At 49.7% G+C, this 21,887-nt stretch overlaps 2 protein-coding genes across 6 annotated transcripts; both read right to left on the bottom strand.

Annotated features, from left to right (window-relative positions):
* Nucleotides 1-698: 698 nt before the first annotated feature.
* On the bottom strand, nt 699-10,803 carry pabpn1 (poly(A) binding protein, nuclear 1). Of its 4 annotated transcripts, none has more exons than XM_071485792.1 (7): nt 10,353-10,797; nt 8,179-8,287; nt 6,498-6,565; nt 6,084-6,190; nt 5,862-5,949; nt 5,512-5,663; nt 699-1,430 (listed from the first exon to the last, which is right to left on the bottom strand). In XM_071485792.1, exons 1-7 carry the CDS (start codon nt 10,485-10,487, stop codon nt 1,235-1,237), a joined length of 855 nt encoding a protein of 284 aa, XP_071341893.1. In that variant the 5' UTR covers nt 10,488-10,797; the 3' UTR covers nt 699-1,234. The 4 variants fall into 4 exon arrangements, with proteins under 4 accessions (XP_071341893.1, XP_071341896.1, XP_071341895.1 ...); XM_071485795.1 differs by lacking the exon at nt 10,353-10,797 and adding an exon at nt 9,925-10,091; XM_071485794.1 differs by lacking the exon at nt 699-1,430 and adding an exon at nt 2,253-2,417 and having other exon boundaries at nt 10,353-10,803.
* zfhx2 (zinc finger homeobox 2) lies at nt 10,558-21,882 on the bottom strand. 2 transcript variants are annotated; one of them, XM_071485790.1, is made up of 5 exons: nt 21,735-21,882; nt 19,770-19,928; nt 18,830-18,890; nt 14,364-18,526; nt 10,558-13,919 (listed from the first exon to the last, which is right to left on the bottom strand). In XM_071485790.1, exons 1-5 carry the CDS (start codon nt 21,738-21,740, stop codon nt 13,488-13,490), a joined length of 4,821 nt encoding a protein of 1,606 aa, XP_071341891.1. In that variant the 5' UTR covers nt 21,741-21,882; the 3' UTR covers nt 10,558-13,487. The 2 variants fall into 2 exon arrangements, with proteins under 2 accessions (XP_071341891.1, XP_071341890.1); XM_071485789.1 differs by lacking the exon at nt 21,735-21,882 and adding an exon at nt 20,054-20,432.
* Between the last annotated feature and the right edge of the window lie 5 nt (nt 21,883-21,887).

Here is a 21,887-nt window from a genome sequence, read left to right as displayed (position 1 = left end):
TGACCTCATCACACATCAACTACTTCTCTCCACCAACAGTCTGATGTCGCTTTAACTGTTTTATCTTCCTCACATGTTCACATCATCACCATCATCAGACGAAGAAACTGATGATTCATCTTATTTACAGTTTATCCTCAGTCTGACTTTAATCAGTAAATTATTTCTCCTGTTTTTATTCTGGTCATGTGATCATGTTGTTTACATATCACCTGTTGACATCACTGTAATTGAATTTACCTGCAGGTCCCACAGTTTCTTCTCAGACCAGATTAACACTTTATTCATGGTTCCGATGAGGATGATGTTTGTAATTAAAAACTCTCCCTCTTTCACGAGTGAGCTCGGACCTGGACACGTGAACCAGAGTTAACTCAACCAGGTGATCAGGATGATGTCAGGTTTAGTTAAGCCTGTTAATAAAAAGTTAACCTGGATCTGTTAAACCTGCTTCAGAGTCCAGACACCTGAACAGAGGAGCCACAGGTAACTCACGAGGAAAGATTCAGGAGGTTCACAGACAACCACCATCATCATCATCATCATCATCATGTGAACTGAGACCGTTTATACAGAGACCAGTCACCATCAGGTCTTCATTCAGCTCTGACCTGCTTCATCCTCAGACTGATCCTGGAGCAGGACAGAAACCCTGATCCAGGGTCACGACCTCCAGTAATAGACTCTCAGACTCAGACTCATTTTTACACAATGTCTTTATTTTTTTCTAATTACAGACTCATGGGTTAAAAATAAAAGTTAAAAAAAGCAACACTTGTGGAAACCCCCTCCCCTTTCAAAAACAAACAAAACAAAATCTCTCCACACACCCCCCCTCCCCCGTCCCCCCCCCCCCCCCCGACTTTCCCGCCCTAAAACAACAGCTCCGGCCCACTCCATTTATTAAATTAAGAATCAATGCTCCTCAGCCCTCCTCAGACAAGCCGTGACTGCACTGCGCCAAGTCGGGGGGGGGGGGGGGGGGGGGGGGGGCGTTGTAAGGTCTGCACTGTACACCCTGGTCTCTGGTCCCGCCCTCCTCACTCTGCCTCAGCTGTGGCCGCTGCCCTAGAAATCATGTGTACAGGCCGTGCGTGTGTGTGCGTGTGTGTGTGTGTGTGTGTGTGTGTGTGTGTGTGTGTGTGTGTGTGTGTGTGTGTGTGTGTGTGTGTGTGTGTGTGTGTGTGTGTGTGTGTGTGTGTGTCTGTTAGAGTGAAAAGGACTAAAAGCATCATCAGCGTTTGCTGTTGTAGTAAATGCCCCCCGCCGCAGGCCTGTGATCACCCTGTCCCCCTCCCCCGCCCCCCCACACGGACAGAATGGGGTGAGTGTGCATAGTGGGAGCAGAGAGAGAGAGAGACGCTGCAGAGACAGTGGGGGGGGCCGGCGCCACCTGGGGAGGGGTCGTCAGCCTCCACTGGTCCTGAAACCTGAAACGACAAGAAGTGGTCTAATATACAGAGAGAGGAGAGAAGGGGGGGGGGGGGGCAGGAGACAAGGAACACAGAGGGAGGGGTGGGGAGTGGGGTTGCACGAAATAAAAACACTGATGCTGTCAAAAGAATAAAATGAGCTGCTGCCATGCTGAGCTGGGGGGCAACAACAAACCCCACCCAGAGGAAAAAAAAAAGATGCATGTAGAGTTGAAGGTCCATCACTGTCCACAGACAAGGGGGGTGAACAGCATGACTGATTAAATGAGTTGGGGGAGGGGGGGCAGCGGGCACAGGAGGGGTAGAGGGGGTGGGTGGGGTGGGGTGGGGGGTAATGATATACTCCAAACCACAAACTGAAAACACAACAACACTCTGGCTGGTGCTCACACATGTACATCACAACTAAAATGAACACACTATCCTCTCGTTGCTTCCCCCACCCCCCATGTTTATCTTGTTGGGTGGTGGTGGAGGTGAGTGGGTGGGCTGTGTTGGTGATGGTGTGAAAGCAGGTCACAGCCAGACCACAGGAGACACATCTTAGATACCATCACCCCCCCAACAGAAACCAGTACAGACATCTGCCACCTGGTCCTCCCCCAGGCCCACTGAGAGCCACCTGGTCCTCCCCCAGGCCCACTGATACCTTACCAGGGCTGACCGCTCACCCTCGGCACACGCACGCTCACACACAATCGCACACTGCGGCAGTCAGTCTCTGTCCACCACAGGGTTTCCTTTCTCTTTTTTTCTCTTCTGGGGGGTCTCTTCTTTTATTGTGGTGGGAGGGGGGAGCTTTTTCATTGTGTGTGTGTGTTTTTTTTTTGTTTGTTTTTTTTTAATGGGAACGGGTGTGTGTGTGTGTGTGTGTGTGTGTGTGTGTGTGTGTGTGTGTGTGTGTGTGTGTGTGTGATAGTAAGGGATTGTTGGGGAGGGGGTGTTTAGTAAGGGGAATACCACGATGTTGTTCGCCCTCGGCCCCTGGAAAAGAGAGAGAAAAAGAGGGTGAGTTCTTTTCTGGTTGGCTAAGGAAGACGACACCAATTTCCTGGTGTGATGTCATAGAATATTATAATAGGTAAGTGTGTGTGTGTGTGTGTGTGTGTGTGTGTGTGTGTGTGTGTGTGTGTGTGTGTGTGTGTGTGTGTGTGTGTGTGTGTGTGTGTGTGTGAGGAGAGGTCTGCTGGTGGTACTAACAGTGTCTTACAGGTAATGTGTTACTGTGGAGACTGAGAGCAGCTGAGAGCAGCTGAGTCAGATCTGAGGACAGTGATTGGTCCAGATCTGAGGACAGGAAGTTATTGGTCCAGATCTGAGGAGGACATGATTGGGGTTGGGGGGGTGAGGGGACAGCAAAGGCCCTCTCTCTCCCTCTTTCTCTCTCTCTCTCTCTGGGTCTCTCTCTGTGTGAGGGCCGCCTTTGGGGGGGTTACTGTGGGGAAACACCGTGAGGACAAACAGCACCACACACACCCCAGCAGGACACCGCACACATGCATACACATGCACACACACAGGGCAGCAGCAGACCTTCCACACACACCATGTGTCTGTCTCATACACACTTGTCTTACATTAGTTGTGAGGACACTCCCTGACCACAGACATAAACAAAAGACGGACACAGCCTCTGTGACATCACAGGTTTCAGAGTGAGCTGCTCCACTGTTGCCGTCTTGGCAGTGACAGACTCCGCACCTAAGTCCGAGCTAATCCAAATATGGTCAAAGAGGTGGGGTGTGTGTTTGTGTCAAGCATAAGCTCACTCAAAGAGGCCACACCCTCAATTCTGCATAACTTTAGTCCTTAATAAAATGTAAACAGGTGAGTTCTATAAAATTCAGCCCGTACAGTTAGTTGGACATTTGAACATGGGAGTCTTCGGGGACTGACTGTTGGAGCCAGACTCCAGTGGTCATTCGAGGAACTGCAGCTTTTAGCTCTTCACTGTTGATGCTTCATGTTTCAGATCTGCAGGTTGATGACTGATTCAAAACTGAACCCAAACCTGATTCTAAACTGATCCTGATTCCAAACTAAACCGGAACCTGATTCTAAACTGCACCCAAACCTGACTCGAAAACTAATCCTGATTCTAACCTGATCCTGATCCTAAACTAAACTGAAACCTGATTCTAACCTGATCCTGATTCTAAACTGATCCCGAACCTGATTCTAAACAGATCCTGATTTCAAACTACACCAGAACCTGATTCTAACCTGTTCCCAATTCTTAACAGAACCCGAACCTGATTCTAACCTGAACCTTAAAACCAAGTACGAACCATCAAGCTGCCAAAAATGTTTTCACATCGATGGGTTCAAACCAAAATGTAAACACACAACCAAAGAAAGGCACCAGCGCCCGCACACACGCGCACACACATGATCACAGGAGAAACAAACACGAGAAGCTCAGTCTGACCACATCAGGGTCTTTCCCTGAGAAGATGGACTGTTGATGATCAGAGCTGGAGTCTGGTCACACCTGAGGACCTACACTAATGTTGTGCAGCAGCACCACACAGACACACTCTTCAGCCAATCAACACCTTCACACTGATCAAACATCACTGTGACTAGTCCAAGACCCTCAACACACTGTTCACCAACAAGACGGTCCAGATCAGATCCTGGTTCTGTTCAGTCTCCAAGTCTTGATGAGGTCTTGAGGACTGATCAGGACCAGCTAAGTGAAGGTCTCTGCTGCTCTGCTCACTCACCTGTTAACCACTGATACACTCATTACAGACAAATCACCATGACAACAACTGAAACCAGCCCAGGACCTAAGGACTGACTGACACCACTGTGTTGACACACCTTTAAGAAGACCTGCAGTACAAAGTCTGTCCACACTGACATCAGACCCCACAAAGGGGACTGGTCTGGTTTCTTGGTGTGTGAAGAAGTCCAGCGAGTGATTAGAGACTCTGACCTTGATTTTCAGACACTGTCTCACACACACACAACACTGCCTGCCCCTGCCCCTGTATTAAAGCCCAGGGCTGAAGGATCCAGATCAGAGTCTCTGTGTCTCAGCTCAGTGCATGTGTGAAGAAGCCAGCTTGCTCACCATCAGAAAAACAAGATGGGTCCACAGACAGAGCTACACCGTGGGGCCTACATGGAGAGATGTTATTGCTCACTGTGTTTACATGAAGGTTGTGCTGCTCGTTACAACACTCGTCTCATCTGTTTGTAACGATCTGATCCATGATGAGAACTCAGCCCCACAGCAGAGCTCTGAGGGACCGTCCAACATGAAGACACCCACTAGGTGGACCACCTCCAGAACCCAGTACACATCTCACTCTGGTCTGTGTGGTTCAGTGTGAGGGCAGAGCTCAACACGCTGATCCACACGCTGAACTACTCTGCTGTTAATTGTCCAAAAACAGTACGTGCACCAGGACCTTTGTGGTCCTCACACTCAGACCAGGCTGATGTGCACAGAGTCTGTTTGCCCCCAATGAAATGGTTTCATGTGATGAGACATGCAGTGAGTCCTCAGCCCCACAACTGATGTCATGTGACCTGACCAAAGGCTAAGGGAGGAGTCCTGCTGAACCTGACTTCAGCTCTGAGTCCTGGACTCAGGTGTGCTCTTGATGATAGAGTCAACATTCAGACAGGAAGTGTGCTCAGGTGTCCTCTCTGACCCTCTGTACTTACCCACTCTACACTGTTGTTGTCGTCATCATCATCATCATCATCATCATCACTCTCCTCTCGTGGAGCAACCCTAAACCTCACTGGCTACAACTCCACCAATCAAAGACCTCCCTCACAGGCTGTCATGTGATCTTGTGATTCAGAGCATAAACTAACTGCACTTCCTGGTCCTATCAAACATGCAGGTGATCAGGGTGCTGTCTCTGTTCTGTTCTTAGGCTGTGGGTGGGTGGGGGGGCAGTGTTACCCCTGACTGATCTGATCTGCTGTGCCCAGTTCAACAAAACCCTGAGGTCAGACTCTCTGTCCCATGTGTCCTCCCTGTCCTTCACTGCCACAGTGGATGCAGGTGCAGTGATGTCCCAGGTGTGAGAGGTGAGGCGTCGGGGCCTCGGCTCACCTGAAGGCCCGTCCTCTGCCTCTGGGGGGTGTGTAGCCACTGTAGTAGCGTGCACGCGATGAGAAGCTTCCTCCCCGTGATCTGAAGCGAGCCCGTGGAAAGCCGCGGTCTGTGGTGCTGATACCTGGTCTGTTCGTTCTCTTAGCGCCCACCTGAGGACGAGGAAGGACAGGGTGGTTACAGAGACATCGACACCCAGAGATTGGGAGGAGGAGGACCGTCTTTCAGGTTTGACTTCATCACTATGAACATGCAGCAGGTGTTTGAACTTGGACACTCACAGTGATGAAGAAACCCTGTCAGAGTTCTCACTTCCTGTTTCCTGTCTGTTCTGACCAATGAGCTCTCACCTTTATCTGCCTTCCTCTGAACAGGGACTCGTCCAGAGCCATGGCTGTCCTCACAGACTCTTTGTCTGCAAACTCGATGTAGGCAAACCTGAGAAGAGAGAACAGCATCACTGCACCACAGACACACAATCACACAACAGCAGGGTCTGTTTAAGATCAGTCCTACAGGTGAGGCCCTGAACAGGTGAGGAACAGCTGGTGCTGTATGAAGGAGGTTGTTACCCCTTGGGGTGGCCTGTGTACTTGTCACACAGGATAGTGACTCTGTTTACTGAACCACAGCCGTGGAAGTGAGCCTCCAGCTCTTCTGCCGTGGCCCCGTAGTCTACCTGTAGACAGGGGGGTCAGAGGTCAAAGGTCAGGACAGCTGCATCACCAACACTTCAACATGTGTCTGTCACAAGAACAGACTGCACAGAGGAAGGAGGAGGAGGACTGAGACTTGGTCTCAGCTTCCTGGTCACCAGAACAGGAACCTGAGGGGGGACGGACGGGGTCAAAGGTAGCCCACTTCACCCAGACTGAAGCCCCCGCCTCCCACCTAAGTCCTCCTCACTCAGTCCCTGTTCAGAGCTCTAGTGGTTTCACAGAGAAGAAGAAATGTGATGAAACAAACAAACAGAGACAATCACTCACGTTTCCCACATAAATAGATCTGCCGTCTGCTTCCATCTTCTCCTCGATGGACATGATGACAGGGCCGACTGCAGGAGGGAGGGGGGGGGGGGGGGGGGAGACGACAAATCTACATCAGCCACAGGACAATGACTCCCAGAACCATTGGAGGGGTCCAGCAGTTCTGGGCAGGAACAAGGGGTCTGGTTTTTGTACAACTGAAATCAGTTCAGTGTCACATGACTTTTCCTCCTGCTGTCAATACAGTTACACTGACAGAGCTCTGACTGCTCTAACACCACAGGTACACAACCTGCTCGACGTCTTCTGTAGAAGTATTTGTTGGTGCATGATACATTGAGGAGACAGATTATGGACATTAACAGGTAAACTAGTGCCCTACACCCCAGGTCTGGATCTGTGTCTGGAGAGGTCTGGTATAAACCAGCTCCAGCTCAAGTTTCCCCAACTACATTCCCCAGTAAGACTACCCCACATCTCATACATGTGTAAAACTTCTGCTGGATCCTTGAACCTGAACCTGGCGTCAGGTCTTAAATTCACATCGTGGACCTTCCTCGACTTTGTCCTTATGAAGGTGATGTAGACGTGCTCTCCTCAAACATTTACATCTCTCTACGTTCACTGACAAGAGGCCTGCTGTGACCTTGGGATGGGAATGGAGCAAATAGATTGGTCACCATGGTGACCTGTGTGAACTATTTTGACACAAACTCTCACTGGGACCCAAGGATAAACTGATCAAAGGTCAAAGGTCAGTGTGACCTCACAACACATGTTTTCTAACTTTTTATAACTAAATTTATGCACTAATTATAACAAAATACACAGGGATGGGTATCGTTAAGATTTTAACACTGGTTATGGATCCAGTACTCTAACAGTACCCTCATTGATCCAGTGCTGTAAAGAGAATAAAAGAAAAACAACCTCCACACTGTGTTGTGACCAGTGAAAACGCACCACAGATGAATGTCCTCATCAGAACCACAGTTGGTGGATGTGAGAGAAAATTGTTGTGCAACAACAACAGCTAGTAAATCTATGTTCTTCATCTCCTCAGTTCTGAGAGCAGAACGACAACGTCACAGCTCTTTGATACTACGTCTTTAAGAATTCAGCCCCGGGTTGTTTGATACCAGGCCTCAGTCATCATCACTGATGAACAGCTACTCACTACAGATGTTGCGGGAGTCTGACAGATGTGGATATAAACTGATAGTTGATTGGCTGGCAGACGACTACAGTTACACATTGGGATACAAAAGTGAAAATCAGGTGACAGTCCTGCATGAAAGTCATCATATTCAGATCTTATGGATCCAGCTGAGTGATCTGCTGTTCCTCTGTGTTTTACTGACAGCTGTTCCTATTATTTTGTCCACCTCATTAACATTAATGAATAGGTTAAATAAAAATCATCTTCATGGAGGAGGATTCATTGGACTGTAGCATCAGACTGCTTTAGTTTCAGCTGGGTGTGTAATGACACTGAGTGTATTTAAACTCAGACTGTCGGTACAGGATCATTGAGGACTGGTTCAAAGTGACTGCAGTACTTGCTTCATCGGAGCAGAGATCAGATGATGTTCAGATTATTATGGGGTGGCAGAGACAGGAAACATGAACAGATGAGGAGGAGGAAGTGATGAAGAGGTCTACACCTGAATAACAAACGCACCTGGTGGGGGGCTGAGATTCATCTGTTTCTCCACCTCGTTCTGCAGCTCCTTCAGCTTCTCTGCCTCTTCCTCCATCTCTCTGACCCGAGCTTTGATTGCCTCCAGCTCCTGCAGGGCAAACACACATTCAATGACAACATAACATTACATTAACACAGCTCACAATTACACACTGTGGCTTTTTCACTGCACTAACAAGTGCTGACCAACTACAAGTCAAACCATGAGAACGCAGTCATTATCAAGAGGCACCTCTGGTAGCTGCAGAGTGCTGAGGCTGGAGCAGCAGTGATGATGCTGTCAAAACATGACCTCAATCTACAAACACGCCATGGTGGTTCTGCCCAGACAAGAGGTCCTGGAACTAGTTCATCTGAAAACCTGCTGCACCCTCACCACAGACATGCAGCCATGAGCTGCTGCAGCAGAATTCAGCTAACAACAGGTCAACATACTCAGCTTCCACATGCTGTCACTTCTCAGCAAGCTCAGAGCTACTGTTCAGAAAGAGCATGAAGACACAACGTAGTAAGTCTTTAGTCTATACAAAAGTGATCAATACAAGTTTCAACACAGACATGCAAACACAACACAAGCCAGCGGCTTTTTCCGTTAGAAATACGTTTCTGAGTCACTTTGCACTCATGCAGCTGACTGAGGGTATTTTTTAAATGTTTTATTAATGCACTGAACATATCTATAAATAAATTGTATATTCATCAGTAAAAACACTTTCCTAATATACAATATGTAACAATTTAAATTAAATGAAAAGCGGTTCTGGAAACGCATTTGGGGCAATGAGATGAGACGAGTGAAAGCCACACACCAGTGACTGCCAACAAATTAAATATTCCAGTGGTGAGCAGGGAGAGGAGCCGGCTCCTGTCTCTGTGGTGCACTGCAGCACAGAGGGAGCCACTCCAGCTCCATCCGGCCTGTAGTGTACAGACGGCTGCAGGACACCGTCAGACCGGGGGAGTGCACAATGACATGATGACCCGACTCATCAGACAAAACCAAGCCCCCGCTGCGCGTCCACATCCCGGACGAGGACAGTAATCCACATTCACAGCAGGACTGCCGAAATGAGCCACCCGGCACCGACCCGCTATGGATCCTGATTTTTGTCGCGTCGCACCCCCCCCCCCCCCCCCCCATTCCACCCCGCCTCCCTTCGCGTTCTCTCTGGTCTAACTAAATAGTGTAGGATGCAAACCCAGCCCCTCAAATACCGCAGCCCGCTGCTCCTGCGTCGACAGCCCGACAGGCGGGTCTACATCCTCCTACCCACCTGGACCACCAGGCAATAAATTCTGAATTACAAAGAGGCCGAGCAGGCTGGCTGTGCCCCCACCAACCACCATACACCACACAGCACATCTCACGCCCCGCACCGGCCGTTGGCCAAAGTAACCGACAGAGGAGGTCAGGTGCATGTGAGGCATCTCCGCCCCAGCTTTGTTAGAACCGGCTGGTTTGTTAGCCCGTCAGGGTCCCGGTATCTCATGGTAATGACTCTAGCAGCAGGCTATCCTCGGCTCCGGGTGTCACTGCCGCATTTTTGCGGTGGTTGGTGTTAATGGCCGACTGGTCGCTGGTCACTTCAGCTGCAGGACTTGATGCCTCGATCGGCCGATATTAGCCTGCTCCGCCGGGTCATTAACACAAGCACACACCGGCGCTTACGACGCAGCTGCAGGCAGCATAATGGTGACGGTACACAGAATAAAACATGCCATTACCGTAAGCAAATCCCCTTCTCAAGCTGGTGGATGGACGGCGATAGCTATCGGCGGCGGCCTGTCCTAACCTCGCCCCTGACGGTCTCCTGCTCCTCCGTCTCGCATTTTTTTCCCTTTTTTGCGACGAGGATTTTCCTCAGCTGCTCGAGCTGTTCTCTGGCGCAGAGAAACTGGCGCCACTGTTGCGCCAAGATGGCCGCCGACACCACGCATGTCACCACCCATTTCTACTGCACTGCGTGAACCACAATGGCGGTTAATGTCTACCAGGCGACAGCAGTAACGTACACGGCATGTGACCTCAAATTAGTGGAAAAAACCAAACCGAGAAAACCGTTTAACTGCGTCTACTAACCGATCCGATCTGACCACAACGTGGCCCAGTCTCCATGTGGGCTCCTACGATTCAGACAATGCCCTTCACTTACCGGGTCTTCGATCGCGGCCTCTCCCTCTTCTAGTCCCGGTTCTTCGTCACCGACACCCGGGTCTTCCAGCTCTGGATGCCCGGGGTCTGAATCTAGTAAGGATTCCTCCGCCAGTCCGTTACCGAACTCCGCCATCGCCGTCTTCCAGCTGTGCCGACTCTCCTCGTGGTCAAACCAACGCTGCAGGCCCCAACTCTCACGCGGGGGGGTTACGTTAGAGTGAGCGAGGCGGCGGAGAGGGAAAAAAACGGCGGAAAACGCCGCTCAGTAAAGTTAAAATGGGGAATAAACTGCGAGCTACACTTCCGGTCAGGACTCAAACAGCACACCACGACGATGAGGGAGTGGGTCTATTCCGCTGCCTCCGGATACTGGTCCCGGTTCCCGGTTTATTTACTAAAATGTGTACACATAAAGGCGAGGACGCAGCGCCGTCCCTCCACTCCAGACATGGAAGCCGGGGCGGAGTCACGCGGCACTGCGGCCGTTAAACTCTCACTCCCATTCGTCAGCGCACGTTTCGTCACAAACCTCTCTGGCGTCTGCCGCGTTCCTATTGGATAATCCATCAGGACGTTCTACCCTTCCGGCGCATGTGTGTCATTGATTGCATCTGGTTTCTGTCAATCAAACCTGCCTTAGGTCAACCGGCAGAGCCAATCGTTGATCAGATTGATAACATGCAACATTTCACTTTGTCATGTAGACGTGTGATCACACCTGTGTCACACACCTGGGGCTCTTTCAATCTGGAGGCCGTGTGCACCGTTCTGCAACGGTTTTCCTGTTGTACGTGTTTTGGTGTGAAATGGGTGGAGGTTCGTTTTCTTCCTCGTTTGTCTGCTCTATCCGGTGTTACCTTATCAGCCGACCTGTATACAAACCCCGCAGTATTAAAAAGGCAGGGCGCATGCGTGGCACAATTGCGTTCAACGGACACTGTTGAATAATATTGAGGGATTTAAACCTGTAACACACCTGGCCACACACTGTTGTTCTTTGTTGTTCAACTGATTTTATTTCTTTTTCTGTATATCAAAGAAAGCATAATGGAGACCAAACACAAAAGGCAGGTACAAGTGAGGAGGAAAAATAAGCTTAATCAAAATCTAACAAGTCATAACAACACTGCCACTATTATTGTTCAATATTCAAAGGAATACCATACTCTGTGAGCAGAGAGGTGGCATTTAAAACCATTATGGATCAATAATAATCAAAACAGTGATGAGTAGTAATGATAAATCGTATAAGTAGTAGTACAGTTATAACAATAGTGATAATCAAAGTGACAAAACATAAGAGAATAAAAAGCAGATCTCCATAAAAACCTATCTAGTTTGGACAGTGCAACACCGTGTGTGTGTGTGTGTGTGTGTGTGTGTGTGAGTGAGATCCCAGTCTTGAGGTCCAAGCACTGCAGTCCTTGCGTTACACACAAGACACAGTTTGAAACAGAGTACAGACGAGGATGATGAAGGTTCCCTCCACCGAGACTCATGTCAAACGTCTGCAGCTCGTGTACAAACAGTGAAGCAGTGCAGGTGTCAAGTCGTGGGACGTCCTTTACAGTTTGCATTTAGAACACCTCTCCTGCTCTCTGTCGACCTCAAGATTGCTTTTTGGTTTTTGAATGACAGAAAGCAAAGGGAGGATTACTTTGGAATATCAGTTATTTTAATATATTTCTTTACAAAAGTTCATGTTTTAGTTTTGCATTTTGTTAAAACTATCAATAGTAACATTAATATACAACTTAAAGTGAAGGAAAACATCTTTAGTATGTTAAGTGTCCTTCAACACAGCACCATCTTATTAGCTCTCAGTCAACACATTGAATGTTTCCCAATTTGTTTCTAGATTGAAGGATCCATCAGCCCCTCGAGGACACTGAAAACCCAACTGTCTCCCTTGTTATGTTTCCACGTGTCAGGTCTGGTTTCACAGCTCGTACTGAAAACATGGAACATTTCAAGCTGCAGTTCTGACCTAAACAAAAAATCTGTCACACCAGGTTTTAATTGCTTCTGTTGTCATTTGTATAAATACTGAAGTGAATGAAATGAGACCTCTTCAGCACAAACTAAAATGTATCACTCAGTCTGAGCCACCGTGCCATGTGTGGATCAAATGAATTCACTAACATTACATGAGGATCACCTGGGCCTGCCTTGATATACCTGGTGGTGCTTCCTCTTAAGGCTGTCATCTCTAACACCCCCTCAGTGGGTGACCACATTAATCCTCCAGCTGATTTCCAACATGTGAAATCCACAGGATCAAAGGAGTATGTTGTAAAACAAAGAGCAGGTATCTAAAGTCCTTGGCCATGAGAGTGATGAGAACGCTGTGAGCAGCATCATGTTCTAGATAAAGAACATCTGGAACAGAGCTCCTCTCCATTGGTTCCAGCTCTGCCTTCTCCACAGCATTACACTCACACCTAAAGCAGGTTTTATTAGACTAGCAAAGATCAATTTATTTCACGTGATTTATATTAAGGCATCCAACATGCAGTGATGTGTCTTTCCATGAAGACACTTGCATCAGAATGCGTCAAAACATTTCAGACCATGTAAAATGAGTCAAAGTGCGGTATGCCACGAGCCTCTCTGCTCTGTTTGGATTGTCGTGAAAACTGAACATGTTCTCAGAAGTACCTCTGTTTATATCCCAGCTGAGAAGACACACCCTCTCATCACACTCCCCTTCCTCCTCTCCCAGCGTTCAGTCCAGTCATGATTCATCGGAGCAGGTGAACGGAGGCGTAAGAAAAACATGTCCACAGGAGCAGAGTGGGAGGATTCATCTTATTATCCCAAAAAGTGTTAGTGGGCCACTACCTCAGTCTTTAGGGTCGGCAGTTCAGGCATGGAGCGTCTTTACTAATTAAAGGAAGGTCACTGAAGAAAGGTCTTTGATAACCACAGGGTCAAGACCAGAGTGTGTGATGGTGAAGAAGCAGCGTGGACAGTCTGCTGTATGTGGGTCAGGTGAACTCTACAGGTGAACAGGTGTGGAGTCGGTGAAGGCTGAGCAGAGGACAGCGGTGCAGGAGGAGCCATTAGTGCTCAAATCTGTTTATTAAAATCTGAGGAGCCCAAACAGCACCAAGAAGAGTCAGTGTCAGAGTCTTTAACTGCTGCTGGTGGCCGTCTGCGGGGGCGACTCAATAACCATCTCCCCTCCAGGACCAGAGCTGGTTACCGGAGCGGAGAGAGGCACCTGCGAGCCTGGCACAGCGCTGCCAGGTCCTCCGTTTCCGGTGCCATTCTTGTTGACAAGTGTCGTCGGCTGGCCAAAGTTAGTGGTTCTCAGGGTGGCCAGGTGACGTGGGGAGAAGACGTGGGCCCTCGCCGCAGCCCGGGATTCAAAGGACACATTGCAGGCATCGCAGCGGCCTGTCAGGGTCTCCTTTGGCACCGGCTGGCCTGCCACCGGAGAGGCTGGAGGCTCAGTGACCGTCAGCTGAACGGGCTTGGGCAGGATGGGACGATTGGCTTTGAGAGCGTTGTACTGTAGGTAGCTCCCTGAGCTCATGTCGACCTTTCCACCTGACAGAGGAGACTGGGAATGGGAGGGGGGCAGAGAGAGGGATACGTTTAATGTCATATCTGTTCACATCTGGATCCTCTTACAGGTTTATTCAGGTTCCCTACAGAAGCTGTTTATGCACAGTTGACCAAGTCTGTATCTGTGTTTTTATTATGTGTGTTTATGGAGAATAAAATGTGTGGTGTGTTATTCACAACAGTTACATTCAGACCAGATCTCATGGTTAAAGAAGATTAGACCTGAATAAACTCATCACATTACAGAAAATTCACATCAAATAATCAAACTACACGACTGAGTCTTTAGTTTTTAATTAAATACATGAATTAATGTCACAACAATATCAGTTCATCTCTGTACACCTCAGTCAGTAAGAACCCAGTCAGACAGTGACCTCACTGTATCACTATCCACACTGATGTCTGCACTCCGCCACCACTGTGTCCATCCACTCACCATTTTTTCCTGCTGCAGCCTCCAGCGCTTCTCCTTGGCTCGGGTGTTTTGGAACCAGATCTGCACCACCTTCAGGGGCAGGTTGAGCTCGGTGCCGATGGCCTCACACTCCATGGCATTGGGGTGGGCGCAGGTCTCGTAACAGGACTGCAGAATGGACAGCTGCAGGCAAGACAGGTGCGTGCGTGGCCGACGGCTGGACGAGTGGGGTAGAAAGCTGCTCTCTGATGGGCTCGACTTAGCCACGACCGGGGTGGAGGGGCTGGCCACCTTTGCGGAGCTGGGAGTATTCGGGCTGACTGGTGCAATGCTGGGGGTTGGAGGAGGGGGAATCGTGCGAGGGGGTGTGTGTGTGGGGAGAGCCAGTTGTTCCCTTGACAGAGTGTTGATCTTAATGGGGACTTTGGGGGTCCAGTAGTTGAGCCCATTCTGTTTTTGCGGCACCACTGTGGTGGGAGGAGGCCTGTTGTTGATGGGAGTTGAGGGCAGCTTGGGGACCATGCGGTTAGTGGTCCCTGGTCCATGACCCACCTCATTCTCATTGTCTCTCTCTTCATCAGTCTTCTCTTCCTCGCTCTCCTCTTCCAGTTTTCGTTTGTGGGCCGGTCGTGGGGCGATGGGGACCGGATCCTTCGGTGGAGGTAACAAGACAGGGGCGTTGACTTTGGGCGCGACTTTGACCATGGTGACGTTGCTGGTGGTTTCAAGCTTGGTCTTTGGCACTGCAGAGGCACTGCTGCTCACAGGAGAGACTGCAGCAGAACAAACAACCTCCTTGGGCTTGATTGGAATGGGGGTCAGTTTTTTGACCATGGCTGGTTTACCCAGCTCCTTCACAGGTTCCCGCTCCGTCTTCATGAGGGTGCGGATGATTGGAGTAGTTGTAATGCAGCCAGTGTTGTTTGGAGCAGGCTTGTTGGAGAAGATGGGTTTGGAGAGAGGCCAGGTGAATTTGATTAGAGGTTTGCCGACTGCTGCCAGGGTGCCATCGCTGATGAATCTGACCTCACCCTTTCGCTCCCTCGCCCTCATGTTCTGGAACCAAATCTGAACAACCTTCTTTGGAAGGTGGACCCACTCTGAAATCTGTTCAAATTCATGTTTCCCAGGGTTTGGGTCTTTGAAATAGCAGCCGTACAGGATGTCAAGTTGTTCAGCCTGGATGATCGTCCTTGAACGTCGCATGTCCCGATACCTTTTTCCTTTGGACTTCCTTTGCTGCTGTTCTTGCTCTCTCTCCTTTTCCTTCTCTCGTTCCCTTTCCAGGAAAGTAGAGTTCATCTTTTCTGCTGCCCTCATGCAAATACTAGACTTTGTCATGTTACTGCAGTTGATGAGACTCATACTGGTGTTAGAGGAGGGCACAGCACTAACAGGTTCAGGTTTAACCTGTACTACTACCAGACCTTTGGACGTGGGCCTCAGGCCGAGCCCATCCAGCAGCTGCCCCTTCTGTGCTGCGATTTTATCAGCCAAAGAGGAGGAGGCAGAGGCCGACTTCGAGCTGTTCTTCCCCATGCTGAGGTCCAGAGCAGACTCACAGTCACCCCCGTTGGACAGGTAGTGAGACGTCTGGTTGTGAGAGCAGAGAGACTGGGAGAGCAGAGAGTTGGAGAAGCGAGTGATGGTTGGTGGATTAGGAAAGATGGGTACTTTGTTCCCTTCTCCAACCATCGAAGGAGTCAGAGAGAGGACATAAGGACTGACGAACTGAGTGGAGAAGTGAGTGAGGGACAAAGGAAGTGAGTGCAGGGCACTGGTTGAAATCTCAGGATGGTCCATTGAGTGGGACAGAGCACTTGGAGGATCCCCTTGGGCTTCCAGCTCTAGGTCTACATCTGGGTCCTGTCTCTCTTTCTTCACCTCCACCTCATCTCGCTCAAACGCCCCCTTACGTTTTTTCCTGCTTGCCCTCTGACCTCCTCCTCCCTCCTCATCTTCATACTCATCCTCTGCATCAGAGAGAAACACAGTGGTGGAGCGCAACACCTTTCCTCCAGCTGACCCCTTATCACCATGGACCTCCCGCAGTGCCTCGCCTTTAGCAGGGCTCTCAGGACTCTCCCTCAAAGACCCGTTCTGACTTTCCTCATCAGACACAATGACAGAGGTGTAGACCTCATTTTCTGAGTCAGAAGTGAGGCAGGAATCTCCCTGACCCTCCCTCCCCAGATCTCTCTGCCTGTGTTTCCCTCTTGTACGAGACAAATCTATAGCCTGACTCCCTGAAGCCTCAGCGTCATCCTCACCCTCTGCTATGATCAGGGAGCTTTCCTCGTCATCATAGTCATTGTCAGAACTCTGGGCCTGCCTCGTAAACCCTGCTAAGCCCTGCAGGTGGTCTGACTCTGTTGCCCTCTGCCTCTGCTTGGCGTGTCGGGCTCGGCTCAGCCACCTACGTACCTCTTCCTCAGAAAGCCCCACCTCTCTGCCCAGTGCCTCGCAGTCTTCATGGGGAGGACTTGCAGCATCTGCCTCACTACGTGATTCGAAGAAGGCCCAGAGAACCTCAGACTGGAACTCTGACAGCGTTGGAAGGTCTGGATACATGGAGCCCACTGTATTACAGTGGGGTCGAGTTTGGTTGTTAGTTAAGGCATTTATACTGGGGCTGGATTTTGGGGTGCAAAGAGAGCCACAAGGGCTGGTCCCTGCCTGTGACTTTTGAGGAGTAGAGTCAGGACTGAGAGTGAGGTTCAGATGTACAGGACTGAGGGTTGAGTTGCTGGGCACAGATGCAGAAGGAGAGAGGTTGTTATTGCGGAGGCTCCTCTCTGTGCCCGCTGGGGAGAGATTCAGACTAGCTGCTTTGTCACTTTCCAGGTCTGACTGATGAGCCCGGCGGTCTCCATCTGTTGTGCTCTCTCTGTGTGTCTTCCCATGGTCTTCGTGATTCTCAGCCTTCAGTCTGTTGTCTTCACTAGGACACTGTGCAAACTCTGGACTGTCCTCTTCCTGGAGTTTCTCTGTCGGGCCATTCTCCTTGTCCTTTATCTGGGTTGAGACCGTCTCTTCTGTCTCCTCACTGCCCTGCCTCTCCTGGTCTCTCTCACACATTACAGTCTGTTTTTGCTCTTCCAGGCTGGGCTGCATGTTTGTTGGGACTCCTGCAGAGGGCCACTGGCTCTGTAAGCTGTTGAGTCTTTGGGTTAGGAGGGCCTGCTGGGCTGTGCTGAGACCTACGAATGGCACACACTGGGTAAGGAGCTGGCCTTGCTGGTTCTCTTGGTGCTGCTGGGTTTGGGCTTGGAGCCCATTCAAGATCAAGGGCATGACCATTTGAGGCTGAGGCACGAGCTGATGCGCGGCAGCACCAGAAGCAGTGCCAGTCGCAAAGAGGGAGGGGAGGAGAGAGTGAGAAAGGGTGTTGGGACTGGAGGTGAGGAGGGTGAGGAAGGCTGAAACCGCCTGAGCTGAGGCCACGGGAGAGGTGAGGAGGGAGGGAGCCACCGGCGTCTGAATCTGCTCTGCGTCTTTCGTGGTTGTCACCATCACGGTCCCAGGAGCAGCACTGTTGGTGGTAGTCACTAACTGACTGGATCCACTTCCAGATGTGCTCACCACAGCATTTGGAGCAGTGGGGCCGCTACCTCCCACACCAGCAGAGGCCACTGCGCTGTTTGCAGCATTTCTGCTGCGAGTCTGGTGCAAGACAGATTTCATATGGCTCTCAAGGGTGATGGCGTGGTTGTAAGAGACTCGACACACAGCACACTGGTAAGGTTTGTTAGATATATATGGCCGAGACAGGACAGGGACCGAGGCAGCAGGGGGATCAGTGTCCCCACCTTGTTTTGCAGAGCCTGTCGTCATCCTCTGAATGTGGGATGCAGAGTTGTAATGAACGCTCAGGGCAGTTCTGCTGGGAAAGGTTTCCAGGCAGGCATTGCATTTGAATGAGCGGCTGTTATTTTCAGCTGGCACACTGTTTTTACCAGCCGACTTTTCACTGGTGTCTGGGATTTCTGTGTTTTCTGTTGCATTTAGCTGTTTGGCTCCTGTGAGTTGACTTCCCTCCTCCTCTGGCTGAGGCTCAGCTTCTACTCCCTCCTGCTCCATTATTCTCTCCTCCTCCATCTCTTTGTCTCTGGGCGTCTGGGTAGCGTCTGAACTCTCGGGCTCTGAACCGTCTTCAGCTAGCTTCAGTGGTGAGGGTTCAGCATCTGATAGGAGGTACATACAGATTTAACTTTAGTGTTCTGGTCAATGTGCTGACTGACAGAGCTACACATTTCATACTGAACGTCTGTGAATGTTTTCACCCACACAACTCACACCAGGGGCAGGTTTCCACTGTAAATGTCTCTGATTCCCCCAAACCAACCCCGTGACTTATAGAGTTTCAAAATAAAACATAAGTCATTTTAATGCCACAGAAACAATAATAATCCATTCAGGAGATACATTAGGTCAGTGTGTTTTACAGCTGTGTTCTGAAGTAACAGTGAGGTGTCTTTGAGCCTCACCTGCAGACCTCTGAGCACCTCCGTCCTCTCCTGCTCCACCGGCAGCCTGTTTCAGAACAGCCTGTTCAGAGAAAGGAAACAGTTGGTAAACCTTAAGTCTGCAGCAGCTCCTCTAGATGAGCTTCAGATAGCCTGAGTGGTTATTTAACACACAGCAAACACAGCTAGCCTTTAATTTGAAATTTACCTACAGTCATATAAAAACTGTACATTATCAATTCATCCATCAATAAACTTCATCTATTTCTAAAATAGTGAACTGTTGTGGAGCCATCACAATCCATTACCTCTGAAGTGTTCAGTAAAAACCTTCACACTGATCCAAACAGAACCACTCACAACTCAAACTGATCATTACTGATGTCTCCACAGATCACGGTCAGTGTCCATGTTCCCAGAGTGTGGTTTCACAATCTGATCCAACACATAAACCTCACTCTGATGCTGAGCTTCTATAGACACACATCTTTGTGTTTCAATAAAAACACTGAGATATAAATGTGGAGGAGGTTTTGTTTCAGAAACTTTCTGATACAATGTTTATTAGTGTGTGTGTGGAGGAAGCAACAGAAACAAGTGATCAGACAGTGGCCTAACTCCAGTCCTCGTCTGGTGAATCTTATTTTAGGTGTTGCAAAGGTTCCACCTGTGACCACTGCTCCTCTGCAGTCTTCCTGTTTTAGGCTCTTCACCATGAAGTCTGATAACCCTCCCTGAGTTTTTCACCCCGACTGCCTCAGACCAAGGTCTCACAGGAAAATCAGCTTCATGAACTACAGTCACTGCTTATCACTGAAGGTGTTGTACATATTGAACTCGGTACATCAGCCTGTAGGAGGTGGGCTCATTAACATCACTGATGTATGAGCACAGTGTGTGTGTGTGTGTGTGTGTGTGTGAATAAAACCATGTGAATTATATTTCGTCCAAACACACTTACGATGTCCAGCAGTCTGTCCACACAGGATGGGAGAACACTGTGTTGCTCAGTGAGATGCAGGGACAGGGAGGGTCTGTCTGTTTGGTCTTTCTGGCAGAGGGGGCACAGCCACTCTTCCACCCCATTGCTTTCACTGCTCACTGTCTCTCCAGACTCCTCCTGACAAATACAAGAGCAGTTAGAGGACCCCACTCACAGACACTATACAGGACTTCACAGGAAGAATACACAGGACGATGGATGTAAACATAAATGTGTACCATTACTGTTTCACAGCCTCTTACCATGCCCTGCTGTGTCTGACAATCTGAAACCACCCCTTCAATTGGCATGCAACAGTAAAACTGATCCTGGATCTGTATCTCACTCCTACAGGTCTTTGAAGTTTTGTTGCTGACTACTTTTTAAAATGAACGAGACTCTGGGGGGTGGGTCCCAACATTCTGTCTGTAATGAAGCATCAGTGAAACTGTTTAAATGACACCTATGTGATGTAGAGGAGCATCCACCTGAAGCTTTGAGCAGGTTTTACATTACACTGTAGGGAACCAGGTTCTAGATAAAAGATCAATTGTTTCAGAGCTCTTTGAATCCACTGACACATGAATCTGGTGTCACAGTATCACAAAGTTTATTAAATGCAAAACAGTTCAGAGGAGAAGCAGCAAATCATTCACAATCACAGAAGTACCACCGCACCACCCCCACCCCACCCCGCCCGCCCACACAGTTTTGGCCATTACAACAGCATGTGGCCAACATGTAAACTGTGATCCGGATCAGACCTCCACACAGTTTTAGAGAAGTCAGAGCAGACACCATGATCCGGGCTGCAGCCGGACATCAGATCAACACGACCACAGCTCCAGCCCTCACTTCCTCCTCATGCCAATTAGCAGGCTAGCTCTGTTATTTGACCACATGATGTTTCGACACGGCTGCATCTGCTCACTATCTCATCTTTAAAAGCCCTTCATCACGACTCTCATAATTAAAAGCCGAGACAGAACTAGACTGACGTCTCTTTGCCCATAGTTGGCTAATTAATGGGAAGTCTAATTAGCTGCGCCGACCAGAGATGAATCAATTAGCTAGCAGGCTAGGCTGAGCAGCGGCTGAAACGTCGCATTACAGCGGTGTTGGTGGAGGAGCTGGTAGTTTGGTCGAGATAATCCCGCAGTGAAAGCCCCTCACTTCAGCCTGACATGCGTCACTTTACACTGGCTGCTGTTTCTCCGTTAAATTTACAAACACAGGGCTCAACAGTCGTGTGACTTTGCTAGCTAGCCTGTTAGCAGGCAGATAATTAACTGCCCCCCTCCCCCACAAACTCTGCCCGGTCCAGGTGGGAACTGCAGCTCCAGCACACCGACTAGTCCTCCGCGATAAAAACACACTCGCTCGGCTTCAGGTCACAAACCTCGGCCTCGCGTTAAGTCCGTGCCCCGCTGGTTGTGGGCATGTAGCGCCGCTCCACCGCCGCCGCAACTCAGCGCAGACCGAGGCCTACACCGACTACAGCCGTTTAATTAACGAACGTGGCTCCGTTCACAGATGTGTTAGAAAACAGTGCCCCCCCCCTGCCCCCCGCCCCGCAGACCCCTTCAGACGCGACCTACAGCTGAAATCCACACCTTAAACACTTCGGAGCAACACATGTCCATATAAACTATGATTTAACCGCTTCAGCCGTAACTGGCTCTGAAAAGCTCCGAACCGGAGGACGGGCGCCGCGGTCGGCCCGACGGTGGGGGTGGTGTCGGGAGAGCAGGAGAAAGAAACGAGAGGCAGAAAAAGTTTGCGTTTAATGTTAGATTTCTGCGAGGGATCGGGTTAGTGGGAGGCTCGGTCCGTCGTCTCTCGGTGCTCTACCGGTCGCAGGCCACTCTCCAGCTCAAAGCAGCACAATTAACCGATCACAACCACGTTTAATTAAGTTGAGGGCAATTAGCTAATGCGTTTTACCTGCATGGTCTCCGCTCCTGCACGCACACACGCACACGCTTCCTCTGTGGCTCCTCAGAAGTGAAAAGTTTTCTTTCCTGCCCTCCCTCTCCTCCTCTCTCTCCTGCTCTCCCCCTCCCTCTCCCCGCTTCCCTGTAGTAAACAGACCACAGC

This window comes from Trachinotus anak, unplaced genomic scaffold, assembly GCF_046630095.1.
Source record: "Trachinotus anak isolate AG129_WGS33_773 ecotype Australia unplaced genomic scaffold, CSIRO_AGI_Tana_v1 ptg000009l, whole genome shotgun sequence".
In the NCBI taxonomy this organism is placed as follows: domain Eukaryota; kingdom Metazoa; phylum Chordata; class Actinopteri; order Carangiformes; family Carangidae; genus Trachinotus; species Trachinotus anak.
This window is presented reverse-complemented; position numbering and strand designations above follow the sequence as displayed.

Coding starts and splice junctions, on each gene's coding strand:
- pabpn1 (XM_071485792.1), bottom strand. CDS start 10,487: ATGGCGGAGTTCGGTAACGGACTGGCGGAGGAATCCTTACTAGATTCA. Junction 8,288..10,352: donor AGGCCGCGATCGAAGACCCG/GTAAGTGAAGGG, acceptor TTTGCCCTGCAG/GAGCTGGAGGCAATCAAAGC. Junction 6,191..6,497: donor GATCTATTTATGTGGGAAAC/GTGAGTGATTGT, acceptor CCCTGTCTACAG/GTAGACTACGGGGCCACGGC.
- zfhx2 (XM_071485789.1), bottom strand. CDS start 20,101: ATGCCAATTGAAGGGGTGGTTTCAGATTGTCAGACACAGCAGGGCATG. Junction 18,891..19,769: donor TGGACAGACTGCTGGACATC/GTAAGTGTGTTT, acceptor TTCTCTGAACAG/GCTGTTCTGAAACAGGCTGC. Junction 13,920..14,363: donor GGCTGCAGCAGGAAAAAATG/GTGAGTGGATGG, acceptor TCCCATTCCCAG/TCTCCTCTGTCAGGTGGAAA.